General features: G+C 45.8%; 1 protein-coding gene across 1 annotated transcript in view; it reads left to right on the top strand.

Annotated features, from left to right (window-relative positions):
• Nucleotides 1–13,965, top strand: part of SLC25A13 (solute carrier family 25 member 13) — a 124,107-nt gene that overhangs the window by 19,816 nt on the left and 90,326 nt on the right. The window contains exon 3 of the mRNA XM_088442243.1: nt 10–152. Coding sequence (XP_088298369.1) covers nt 10–152 — 143 coding nt within the window. The remainder of the gene's footprint in view (nt 1–9; nt 153–13,965) is intronic.

Genomic DNA, 13,965 nt, shown 5'->3' with positions numbered 1-13,965 from the left:
CCGTTATAGTATGCCAGTGTGGAAAAGGATGGAGACCACTTCATGTCTCCTCTTGATTTTGCCAGACGTTACCTGAACCTCACGGGAGATGGAGAGCCGTACCCCAAAACTATCCAGCTCCTGGCGGGTGTGGTGGACCAAACCAAAGACGGGTGAGGCCATGTTTAATATATTGCCTAATGCTAGTCTCCTTTTTACACGTTTTTCTGCAGCAAAGTATTTTTTTACAGTGTCAAATTTATTGTAATATTTAAAGTGACCAGAGGTTTTCTGTTGATGACTTCACGTTTTTGTCACGTATGGTGTTGTCAGGGTTCGGTGTGTTTTGTCGACATTTATAAATGTCAACATTGAAAATGTTGACAGGTACCAAACGTTGACACCCAATTTTCAGCCTAAAGCTGGATACACACCATATGATATATATTGTACGATATGTTGCTCCGATGCTGATCGGAATGATATATCGCACACATCGTATAGTGTGTACGTTCGATCCCTCGTTCCCACCCATCTGTTGAATTGTCGCCTCTGCTGTTCTGCATGTCATATGGAAGATGCAATGAACGACGCAGCATGTAACGACTCATCGCGCCGTAGTACATCGGATCGTGCAACGTGTACGGCTCGTGCAATGTATTGTTTCCTCGCTCGCCGCATCATCGTGTCGCTTCACCCTAAAATTGTGTCAACATTTTGGGTGTCGACATTATGGGACATTGTGATTGTCGACATAATGGTTACGTACCGTGTTTTCATTTGACTTTTTTTGTGTTTGCTCATTTTTGTTGCGTTGTCCATCATCTGCTTTATGTTAATGTTCATCTGCTTATTTAATCCTGAAAGATAATTGAAATAGAACCTTATACAAATAATCCCATGTCCTGCTGTGGTTGTCTGATCGCAAAATGTTGATTTTTATTTTTATTTTTTTATTTTCCCTTGTAATATACGATGAGATGTTTATAATTATCTCTGTGCATGTCACACAAAAGATCTCAAATGCAGCTAAATTAATAAGATGCCAGTTTTATTTTCACTGCCCTGTACTTAAAAAGTATTGTATCACTATGTGTGCGGCTACACATGGAACCGTCGTGACCTTGTCTCGAATACCAGGAAGAGAGTCCAATTTGGCCATATACTGTACATAAGTGGTAAGATTGAACAAGGTAGGGCGGCAGGAAATCTTCTGGAGTCCTTGAGGCTTCTTGGTTTGTCGGGAGGATGACCGCATAAACTTTTGATTTTAATTATTCCTGGCTATTTACAGACTGCCCTTTAAAATTCCGCATTGTTCGATGCAATCCCAATACGAGCTGAGTGCATGTGAAAATAATCATTGTATCAAACGACACAGAACGTATTTATATTTCTTGATTTCACTTGCGCTGCAGTGTCTTACTATACTTGCGTTTTAATATTTATTAAACATATCCAGTGTGTTTTTAGCTGCGGGGTAGGAAGATTGTCATCTTTTATATCTAAGGTGCTAAATAGTTTCCGCAGCACCATACGGGGACTGTACAAAGTAGACCGAGAAGATGACACATCAGTGGTACAGCTAAGGATGCAGGCTAAGTTGACCTATCTTTGGAAGAAAACCTAAACCAACCACCTAGGTAAATGCTGACAAGGGTAGGGCAACTCACAGTGGGGCAGATGTACTAAGCTCTGGGAAGTGATAAATTGGAGAGTGATAAACTCCCAACCAATTAGCTCCTAACTGTCATTTTTCAAACACAGCCTGTAACATGACCGCTGGGAGCTGAGTGGCTGGTAGTGGAGGCTAGGGCAACTCACTCTCCAATCTATCATTTTTCAGAGCTTAGTACATCTCCCCCAGTATGTTGGCATAGGGAAAGCAGTTCAGCACTCAGTGAATACTGTACCCAGCGAAGGGCAAGCACACAGCTTCAGTGTCACTGAAAGGGACTAGGAGACCATAGACTGTGAGCACTAGAAACAAGGCTAATGCTGGCGAGGAACACAAAGAAGGAGGGCCCTGCCTGTGAGCGCTTACAAACTAAGACGAGAGATGTGCGGGTCTCATGGTTGTCAGGAGTTTCTATGTGAGGAGGGAGGTTTTAATATTAAATTTACTTTCATGCACTGACGTCAATCTTATGATTTATACGGTTGATGTTTTATTTTTTCATAAAGCAAAAAAAAAAAAAGTGTACCTTTCTGAGAGAGTACATGGTTCGGAAATGCTTTACACACACACACACACACACACACACACACACACACACACACACACACACACACACACACACACACACACACACACACACACACACACTGTGTGTATATCTATCTATATATCCATACAAATCTGCTTACCCCTGTGCACAGCTGCAGGAGAGGAGAGGGATGAAAGGGGTGTGTATGTGAAGATTTCCTGATGTAGACATGGCTCAGAAAATGGTTTTTGGACTCCGGGTGTCAGTTCCGTTAATTGTTCACTGACACATAATTGTCTTGTTGCCGGGCAACACTGCACTTTGAAGCCTCTTCAAGTGCACTAAGAGATGAGATTATATAATGGAAAGTCTCATATAACCTACTTTGAAAGGCATTATAAGTCGTTTTTCTGACATGGTTCTGGCCCCCACAGATAGCTTATTGTGCGAGTTACAATTATGTGTCATTTGGACAAAATATTTATTTATTTTTTTTAGCAACATTTTGGAAAATACTATATTAAGAGGTATGATATTCTCAGCAATCGCAGTCACAGGACCTAAGATCTAAGACCGCTATTTATAGGTGTCATTGTTTTCAAATGTTGAATGTCTGTCTTTTTATGGTGAACAGAGGTCTGTCGCTTACTGTAGATGTGTTTGCTGTGCCCATTTGTAAAGGCTTTAACTTTATAAATTACAATCAGTCTTCCTCATGAATCCTTCCTGCTTCTACAAGGGTCCGGTGCCATTACGAAGTTGAATTAAAAGAGCAATATTCAATAATATGCAAGTTGTTTAGAACCGCAGCAGAACTGCGATGTTTCCGATAAGGAGAGTGAAAGTAATATTCAGGGCTTGAAGATTTGCCGAGGGGCAATGCTGGGTTTTCTTAAAGTATTCTCCACAACCTTACGTGACCAAAGACCTTGTGTGGGCTACCCTGTATTCTCCAGAGGGAATTCTTGTTTGGTTCTAGAATGGCTTTGGAGGCTCTTTTAGTGTCCTCTGACATTAAAAAGATTGTATCTGTTGCTGCATTGTTTTATCTATAGTTTATCATGTATTATGGTAAATATGTAAGCACCATTGTGATGAATCACTCCTCTCTTAATTGAGAATAATGGCCGGTACACACTAGATGATATGTCGTACACACTAGACGATATATCGTCCGATCCGGCCGGATCAGATGACATGTCGACAACAAAGTTTAGTGTGAGCGCGCATCGTCAACGACCTCGCCGGTCGGACCTGCATGGCCCATTGAAGTCGCGATGTCGTTCCAGACATCGGCAAGTGTGTATGCACTTGCCGATGCCAGGACCTCCCGCCGGGTTCCGTCACGTGACAGGTCAGCTGGATACACAACGTTAAATGTGTACCCAGCTTTAGATGATACTTCTCCCACACCAACACCTGTGTCATTGGTGCTCTGATTACTCACTCGGTGACACTATAGAAACCATGGGGTTAGTTCTTTTTTTCCCTTGTTATGGTCAGTCAGCTATTTGGATGCGTATCTAGAATAGTTTAGCATTTGCATCTGGAGAAATGGGTGGAGAAGCTGAGGTCTTTCTTGAGTCTTGCTGACCCCCTCAGCATTCCGACTTGGGAGGCTTGTCCTGCTTTGTTCCGGGAATCTTGGTGCGAGAATGTCCGTTCTGTTTATATTCCTGTGAATAATAGCTCACTTCGTTTCTAAAGGAATGGGTTCTCTGCGTCTGAGACGGAGCAGTTTAAGTTTGAGGGTCAGACAGCTGAAGGACTTGCTTAGAAAGTGGAAGTAAGAATTATGCAATATGGTTATATCTGGCCAGGGCTGAACCCCCCTATCTGTAGTAAAGTCTCCAACAACTTGTTCCCCCTTAGTCTTCTATATTTATATTCTACGCTGGTATCATGCACTAATCGCAAGATAACACAATTTCTAAATTCTATTCCGTTTCTTCAGTAAGATGCAGACCACCAAAGTAACATGGATAACTCCCATTTGAAGTAGAGAAAGAGAGGAAATGATGGGTACTTGCTCCCAAGAAAACATCCGGATAGATCACTTCCCTTTTGATTAGTATAACGATATTCTTGTTTGGCCGGCTGCTTGAATCCGGGTCTCTGTACTATCTGTGATATAGGGGGTTTATGTACTAAAAGCCTTGGAGAGTGGATGGGGATAAAGAACCAACCAAATCAGCTCCTGTAATTTTTCAGGCACAGCCTGTAAAGTTTCAGTTAGGAGCTGATCGGTTTGTACTTTTTTAGTGTTCACTCTAGCTCTGGCGGCAGGCAGGGCGCCGGAGCTAGAGAGGGCAACCTTATGCGCGCGCCGAAGGCGCGCATGCGCCCGAAATGGGGGCGTGGTCATGAAAAGGGGGCGTGTTTATAAGACACGTCCCCTTTTCGTCATACTTGGGGGCGTGCATGCGCCCGGCGTCTATTCTCCGGCGGTGACCGGGACGTCACCGCGACACCGCATGTTTCTCCACCCGCGGGACACTGCGTCCCGCGGGTGAGAACGGCACCCGCAGGCTGTGAGGGCAGGGCGCTCTTTGCCCTCCTCCTGGAGGGCAGGGGGCTTTTTGCCCTCCAGAAGGAGGGCAGGACGCCACGCCACGCTGAAACAGCCTAGCGGGAACGCTACTTTATCTCCATCCACCTTATCGCTTTCCAAGGCTTAGTGCATAGGCTGCATAGGCTACATAGGCTACATAGGCTCTTATTCTTCTCATGCTAAATTTTGGGATATTGTGATTATCGGCCTATTCTTCCTCTTAACCAGAACTGTGAAGATTTCGGGCTAAAATCCTGACGCCTCCATTATGAAGAAGTATTTTGTATGCTATTGATAAAGCCCACCATTATTTGTAAGGTTTGTCCATATATGTGCATGAGGCCTTGTGGAGAGTTATTCGCCTGTTCAAGTGCCAGAGGCCTTAAATGGGCTGGCATAACATTAAAGTGGGTCGGGTCACGGGTGTATCTATAGGGTCATTCCATGCCAAATCATCACAAAAAAAGTAACTTTTCAACTCGACCATCTCAGATTTTCATGAAATTTGGTAGGATGATAGACTGCATAAAGTAACTTTCATATGTAACATTTTAGCCCTCTTTGATACACAGTGTTCATGCTACAGGGCTGCAAACATGACAAAATATGTAAAATTTATGCTTGCAAGGTTAACTAAAACCAAAAATAACTTTGCTTCTAATTGTGGTAGAACTTTCATGTTGGTCTTGTTTTGATGCTAAGGGATCATAGTTTTCATAAAAAAAATAAAAAAAACACTTTTATATTTAAATATTGACTTTTACATTTCAAGGTCACGTGACCTTGAATATCTAAAAAAGTTTGTTTTACATTTTTTGTACATAAAGTACTTTATACACTTAAATACAATCTCTCTTTGGTATAAGTTTCATTTTGGGAAGCCTTTAGGAACAGGAGTAAAAAAAATAAATTAATTAAGTACGGCAGTGGAACCCTTCTTGCAATAATCATGCAAATGGCAAGTTCAGACTTGTCTTGTAGTGTGTTTCTTTGTTCTAGGGATGGCCATCGGTGGTTTTCCATGGGTGGTACCATCGGTGATAACCATCAATGGTACAATAAAAATCTATGGTGAACCATCGATGGTTTGCACCACTCCATGGCCACCACTGCCGGTTGCCTGGCAAGCCGCAAAGCTATAAAAAAAAAACAGACAGGGGGTGAGGCTAAGCAGACAGCCTGGAGGTGGGGCTAAGCTCTCTGGCATGAGCAGAGAAAAAAACATCGGGTTCCACTTTGCCATCGATGGCAGAAAATAATTGCCTCTCTGCCATCGATGGCAAAACCATCAACCTTTGGTAGTAAGCCATCAATATTTGTAAATATGGTCGATGGCCATCCCTACTGTGTTCTTCAGTCTGGCTGCAGCTTCTACATTGAGAACTAGTGGGCGATTATCGCACATATGTGCATGCGTCAAAGTACACATGCACGAACCAGTCACTGCGGCCGGGAATTGTGCGCTCGTAGTACACAGACTGGATGCTACTATGAGTGACATCGCCGTTTGTGGGTGGTGACAGGGGAAGGTGCTTGTGAACGGGGGAGTGGATGTGCGAACGCAGGCGTGTCTGAGCGTCAAAACGGAGTTTAATGGGTGTGCATAATTAGCAAAGTAGCGTCATTGTACACGTCACTTGGTTGTATTTCAGCCTGCAGTGATCGCAGTGCTTGCGGTGGGGTAGGGGCTACCTCAAGGGCTGCGAGCAGCTCCGATGGCTCTCGCTGTTACCGATTATTCATACACTGCCTGGAGATGACGTGCTAAGAGAGAAAGGTGGGCGGCTGTATACACCTGCGTACGCTCACTACCGTCGCTCTTTAAGACATAGAAGGCGTCCTTACGCCACACAGTGCGATCGTGGAATTTGCATACCTGGCCCCTTTTGGCAGCGAGTGATCGCGGCTTAGCGAGCAGGTCTGAATCGGGGCCAAAGACAGTTTATCTAATACAGTTTATCAGTGAATAGTGGTAGTTTGATCAAGAGCGTGACATATGGATAAGTAGTACATTAAGACTCACTGCTGCAACCCATTTGGTATTAAAAGACACAGAAGCAGCAGTAGAGAACAATTCTCAGGCACATGATCAGCTGGAATATGGACTTATATCCTTCTTTTTTTATAACTTTTGCAATTTTTACAGCTTTCCTTTTACAATAGTTTTTCTTCTCTCATTCTTTTCCTCTCGATAGGTGATGCTCCCACACTGTAGAACAGCGGTTTTCAACCGGTGTGCCGCGGCACACTAGTGTGCCGTGGCCGGTTGTGAAGTGCGCCGCGGGCTGTCAGAGCCACCGGGCACATTTTACTGTACTTCAGCATCCCGGGCCACTGAGCTCCTCTGGGAGACTCAGGCGCGACCGGGTAGTGACCTACAAAGATGCGGCGGCGTGACATCACAGGTCACGCACGCCGCGTTGTCCACTGCCCTCCAGCCCGCTCTGCCAGCCAACGCCCTGCGCCAATCAGCCAGCCCGCGCTCTGTCCAGGCAGGCTCTGCAGCCTGCCTGGAAGCCCGCCCGCACGCGATCCAGCTGCAGTGTGAGTGACAAGGGGGGAAGAAATGTGGGTTTTGTGGGGACCAGACATTTTTTTCTTCTTCGTGGGAACCAGCCATAGTTTATTTTTTCGTGGGAACCAGTCATATGTTATCCAGCCATATATTTGCCTATTTAGTGGGGAACAATGTGTTTTTGTTTTGTTTTTTGTTTCTGTGGGGCCAGCCATAGGCTTCTTTTTCTGTGGGGAGCAATTCTGTGGGGCGCAATGTGGTATGGTTGTTTTTTTTGTGGGGAGCAATATGGTTTATTTTTTTCTGTTAGGCCAGCCAATGGGATTGTTTTATTCTTGTGGGGGCCAATGTAGTGTGTTTTTTTATTCTTGTGGGGGCCAATGTAGTGTGTTTTGTTCCTGTGGGAACTAATGTAGTGTGTTTTTTTTATTCTTGTGGGGGCCAATGTAGTGTGTTTTGTTCCTGTGGGAACTAATGTAGTGTGTTTTTTCATAGTCCGCGCACACCGCATCGCCGGATAGTGTGCCTTGGCAATTTTAAAATCTTGTGTAGTGTGCCGCGAGTTAAAAAAAAGTTGAAAATCACTGCTGTAGAACTTTCATTTAATGACTGCAAAGCTAATTCAGTCCTGCATGTTGCCACTCCTGTGTCACTTTCCTCATTAATGGATGTGCTTGGCCCTTCCTCAACAGTTAAAGAATCCCTTTTACATTTTTCCTACAGTTATCACAAATCACTTGATCACTATTGACATGTGGCTGTATTTTAATCATCCATGGTAGCACCTTCCTTCATTGTTTTCTACTGCTTCTATGTCCTTTCATATCAAAAGGGTTGCAGCACTGAGTACTACTTATCCATTTGTCATGCTCTTGATCAAACTACCACCATTCACTGATAAACTGTATTAGATAAACCAGAGGTTCCCAAACGCGGTCATCAAGGCTCCCCAACAGTTCAGGGTTTAGAGAGATCCATGTACGGGAAGAAACTTCGGGCCTGATTCAGAGCCGGACACTCTGACCAGAGCGCTCGCTCTGAATCAGGGCCCTCCTCCATTAAAATGGAGCGTCCTCCTGGACGCTCGTATAGCTGTGGGTCACCACCCACAGCATATACGAGCGGCCAAAAAGATGGTCGCGATGGTCTTGACCATCGCGACCATCGGACTTGCGACCGAGACCCTGCGGTAGGGTCTCCCTGCCACAAGCCCTGGAGTGATTTTGGCTCTATCAGAGCCAAAATCACTCCCAATCACATCACTAGTGATGTCAGTGGGGCCGGCTTCAGACGGTAGGCGTTCCCATGGGAGTGCCTCCGTCTGGCAGGCACGCCCCCGGGCACGCCCACCAAAGGGCAGCAGCACGCCCCCTTTGGTGCGAGACCCGGAGCGACAGCTTGGCTGTCGCAGTCCGGGTCTCGTGCATGCGCACGACGGAGCTCCCTCCGTCGTGCGCATGCGCAGTGGGGAACATCGACCCACTTGCGAGCGTACTGCCGCTTGCGAGTGGGTCTGAATGACCCCCTTAAGTCTGTCTTTAGTAAAGCAAAGTGAGGCATGAGTTTTCAAATAGTAAAAACTACATTTATTCAAAAACAATAAAAATGTAGAGCATAAAACAAATCCGCTTCAAAAGTATGAATAATATATTGTTATGCTAAAAAGCTTAAATCTCTCCAGTATATAAGTTCCTATTGAGGAAAATATAGTTAGACAGAAAATTGCTCTGCACAATTCTCATGTAACAGTGTATTAAAAAATGTATCACATCGTTCACAGTGAATCGCACAGAGTTTAAATACTACACTCCTCTGAATCAAGTTGTTTGAAGAAAAAAATGGAGAACAAAGTCTTGTTATCCTATAATCGTGTCATGGCTATTACATAGCATTCAATAAGTCCAGTAATAGAAGGTTACCCATTATAGCCATGATTCTGACACATAAGTCCAAGCTCCAATCAGTCAACAGACCTCTTGTTACTAAAATAAATCGTGCCCACTGTCAGCTTGAATCATACGGGCTAATAATGTGCCGGACATCAATTAACCACTGGGTCTTAATTATCGGTCTGCAGACCACCCCACAAGCACCTCACCGGTCACTGTTGATATATGATCCAAAAACGGCACTTAATTGCAAGAATATCAGCTCACCCCAGAGAAATCCATGGTTGAACATAGGTGGTAAAATCAAACTGACCGAGGTACTAATTAAGGCACTTGTGGTCAAGCATGGATATCCTTAAAACCTGGACTGTCAGGGTGCCCTGAGGACTGAGTTTGGGAACTGCAGAGATAAACTGACTTTAGTCCCTTGTATCATACTTGCCTACCCCCCCCCCCCGACTGCCTATTGCCCCGCCCGGATCCCCTTGCAGCCCCCACACACAGCACCGCAGCGGGAGGAAGGGGGGGGTGACACTGGCCCCGCCTCCTGCTTCACAATGCCGGAATGCCCCGCTCCGCTTCTAATGCCGGGTAATCCTAGCTACGCTTCCTATGCCACGCCACGCCCTCCCACTATGCTGACCTGGCTGCCCCCTCTGGAGGCAAGCATGTTTGTATCACAAGTTCTCAATGCAGAAGCTGCAGCCAGACTGAGTGGTGCAAACCATTGATGGTTCACCATAGAGTTTTAGTGTACCATCAATGGTTATCACCAATGGTGCCATCGATGGTGACCAATGATGGCCATCCCTAGAACACAGAGTGAGACGCTACAAGACAAGTCTGAACTTGCCAGTTGCATGGTTCGTGCAAGAAGGGTTCAACTGCAGTACTTAATATACATTTTTATTTTTTTTTTACTCCTGTTCCCAAAGGCTTCCCAAAATGAAACTTATACCAAAGAGAGATTGCATTTAAGTGTATAAAATACTTTATGTACAAAAAAGGAACCATACACTTTTTAGATATTCAAGGTCAAAGGTAACATCATGTGACCTTGAAATGTAAAAGTCAATATTTAAATATAAAAGTATTTTTTATGAAAACTATGGTCCCTTAGCTTCAAAACAAGACCAACGTGAAAGTTCTACCACAATTTAGAAGAAAAGTTATTTGTTTTATTTGACCTTACAAGCATAAATTGTACATTTTAGTCATGTTTGCAGCCCTGTTACATGAACACCGTGTGGCATGGAATAACCCTATAGTGAGTGCAGTGGGTGTTGTTGCTGTGGGGCTCAGAGGCTTAGGGTGCCTCAGATACAGATCATATAGTTGTCTGCTAAACAATTGGGCATGACCCATTACCCAGCCTAAATGGGGTGATTTTCCATTTTCAGTAAATTATGTGTGTAGTGGATGTTATAATGGTAAGGGGTGCCTGTAAAGTGGCATAATCTGAACTGGGAACTGTAATGTGTTATAATATGAACTGGAGGGCACTGTAATGTTGCATGATATGAATTGGGGTTCTGTAATGTGGCACAATATGAACCAGGGGTACTATAGTATGACATTATGAACAGGGGACTCTAGGGTGGCAGAATATGAACTGAGGGCACTGTGATGTGGCATAATATAAATTGGGGAACTGAAATGTGACCCAAAATGAACTGGGGCCACTACATGTAGCATAAATTGAACTGGAGGCACCACACTGTGGCATTATGAACAGAGAATACTTCAGTGTGACATAATCTGTACTGGGAACACTGTATGGCATAATGTGATTTGGGGGCACTGTGTGGAATATTGTGAACTGGGGCACTACTATGGGGCACACAACATACTTGCCTTCTCTATTTTTCGGGGAACCACCTGCACCCCCAAAAGAGTAAGCAAATCTCCTGCATCCCGCCCACTTCCTAGTGAAGTGGGCAGGATGGGTAGATTTTCTGAGAAATTTGCGGGTCCGTAGGGAGGCGGTGGGGCTCGCATAATATAGCCCCGCCCCCTCACAGACCCGCGAATTGCTGAGTTTTCCTGTAAAGGGGCGGGGTCTAATGCTGGCTAGTCTGGCCCCGCCCCTCCCCGAAGATGAGAGCAGCAGGTCCTCTCCACTGGCTCCCAGAAAGGTGCCCTGCAAAGTAGGTGAGTATGGCACACAATGAAATTGGGCAATACTATGGGACATAAAATAAACTCCGGCACTACTACAGGGGATACCATAAACTAGGATACTACTACAGGGCATACCATTAACTAGGATACTACTATGGGGCATACCATTAACTAGGATACTACTACTGGGCATACCATTAACTAGGATACTACTACGGGGCATACCATTAACTAGGATACTACTATGGGGCATACCATTAACTAGGATACTACTACAGGGCATACCATTAACTAAGATACTACTATGGGGCATACCATTAACTAGGATACTACTATGGGGCATACCATTAACTAGGATACTACTACGAGGCATACCATTAACTAGGATACTACTACAGGGCATACCATTAACTAGGATACTACTACGGGGCATACCATTAACTAGGATACTACTATGGGGCATACCATTAACTAGGATACTACTATGGGGCATACCATTAACTAGGATACTACTACGGGGCATACCATTAACTAGGATACTACTATGGGGCATACCATTAACTAGGATACTACTATGGGCATACCATTAACTAGGATACTACTACGGGGCATACCATTAACTAGGATACTACTATGGGGTATAAAATGAAGTACTACTGTAGAGGTAGGTGTCTCTCTAGAAGCATTAGAGAGGGGCTCTTTCAAGATGTTGCTATGCTTATGGCTACACCCCTGGGTGGGGGTACCCGAATTCCTTCTCACCATGGAAACTAGTCATGGCTGCCCACCCTCTCCAGTCCTATTTACCCTGGCCAGTAAGATAGGAGTAAGTGGCAGAGTGACTTCTTTGCAGACCATCCTGAGCATGCACAGACCTATGTCATGCAAGTTCAGTACACCTCCGGCATCAGCCCCAATGTTTCCTTCAAAATCTGTGTACAGCGCTCTGCCTGCTTTTCACTGTAGCAGTGAAGGGCTGTTCCCCGACGGCAGCATTAGCTTTCTGTACCTTGCTTTATGTTGAGACCGCATTCCCCCTTCCCTCCTTGTTTGGAGTCATTTATAGCTGGCTTTCATTTACTGTACAGTATAATAAGCATAAACTCCTTTAAAAGTGGGACATTAAATTGCTTCTGACTGTACCTTAAAAATGCTTTGCAAATCTCTCATTACACTATATCTTTGGTAAAAAAAATTAAAAAGTAGACGCTTGGACTCGTCTTACAATGGCTCCGGGTCTACTCTGTCCCAGTCCCCGTCCCACTATATTTCCCCTCTGCCAGGTTCTGTTCACCTGGTCTATCCTGTATCCATTGCCGTCAATGGGAGACAACGGTGTCATATGCTCCCACCGCATATGACAGACATCCGGGATTATTATATATGCATCTCCCCACATCTTCACAGCTGCTGAGCTCCTCCCACCTCTGTTACATTGTCCTACAGGGGTTAAAAAGCTAAAAGTCCAGTAATTTGAGCAGCTGTGACATAATATGAGCCGAGATTCAGTCACATGGTCCACTGTTGCCATGTCGGCATAATGTGGACAGAGTGTCGGCATGGTTCAACAGGTACCATGTTGACGACATCAGAATGGTGATATGTTCACTATGTCGATATGTGAATTGTCAACATTCTGAGGATGCCGTTAGGGTTGGGCTGCGGGGGAGGGAGGTTAGGGTTGGGCTGTGGGGGTTAGGCTGCAGGGAGAGGTTACGGTTAGGCTGCAGGGAGAGGTTAGGGTTGGGCTGCGGGGGAGGGGAGGCTAGGGTTAGGCTGGAAGGAGAGGTTATGGTTAGGCAGGAGGGAAGTTATGGTTAGGCTGCAGGGAGAGATTAGGGTAGGGCTGCAGGGAGGGGAGGATAGGGTTAGGCTGCAGGGAGAGGTTAGGGTTAGGCTGCAGGGGAGGGAGGTTAAGCTACAGGGAGAGATTAGGATTAGGCTGTGGGGGAGGGAGGTTAGTGTTAGGCTGCAGGGAGAGGTTAGGGTTAGGCTGCAGGGGAGGGAGGTTAAGCTACAGGGAGAGATTAGGATTAGGCTGTGGGGGAGGGAGGTTAGTGTTAGGCTGCAGGGAGAGGTTAGGGTTAGGCTGCGGAGGAGGGGAGGCTACGGTTAGGCTAGAGGGAGAGGTTATGGTTAGGCTGCGGGGGAGGGAGGTTAGGGTTAGTCTGCAGGGAGAAGTTAGGGTTAGGCTGGAGGGAGAGGTTATGGTTAGGCTGCGGGGGAGGGGATGCTAGGGTTAGGCTGGAGGGAGAGGTTTTGGGTAGGCTGCGGAGGTATACGTTCAGGAAGCCGGCGGACACAATGCTGACTGCCGGCTTCCAGACTACTTAATCCCGGCGATGGTTAAATGACAGGCGTCCGCGTCCCCCCACACAGGGGGGACTTTGGGTTAGGAACCCCCCCCGGGAGGTCAGGGTCAGACTAGGAGAAGGGGGTTTAGGGTTAGGCACCCACAGGGAGAGGTTATCGTTAGGCACCCCCCTGGGGAACTTGGGTTTGGGTGGCGGGGAAGGGGGGGTTAGGTTTAGGCACAGGGAGGGGAGGTTAGGGTTAGGCACCCTAAAGGAGGGTTAGGGGGTAAAATTAGGTTAGTTTATACTTATCTTTATGACCATTGGGATTTCCTTCTCTGTTGGGCTGCTGCTGCCGGGATTTGAACCGCTGGCCGGATGCGGCTGCTGGGGAGGGGATGCTAGGGGT

This window comes from Taudactylus pleione, unplaced genomic scaffold (genome assembly GCF_031769625.1).
Source record: "Taudactylus pleione unplaced genomic scaffold, aTauple2 ptg000306l, whole genome shotgun sequence".
NCBI classification, from domain to species: Eukaryota; Metazoa; Chordata; class Amphibia; order Anura; family Myobatrachidae; genus Taudactylus; species Taudactylus pleione.
This window is presented reverse-complemented; position numbering and strand designations above follow the sequence as displayed.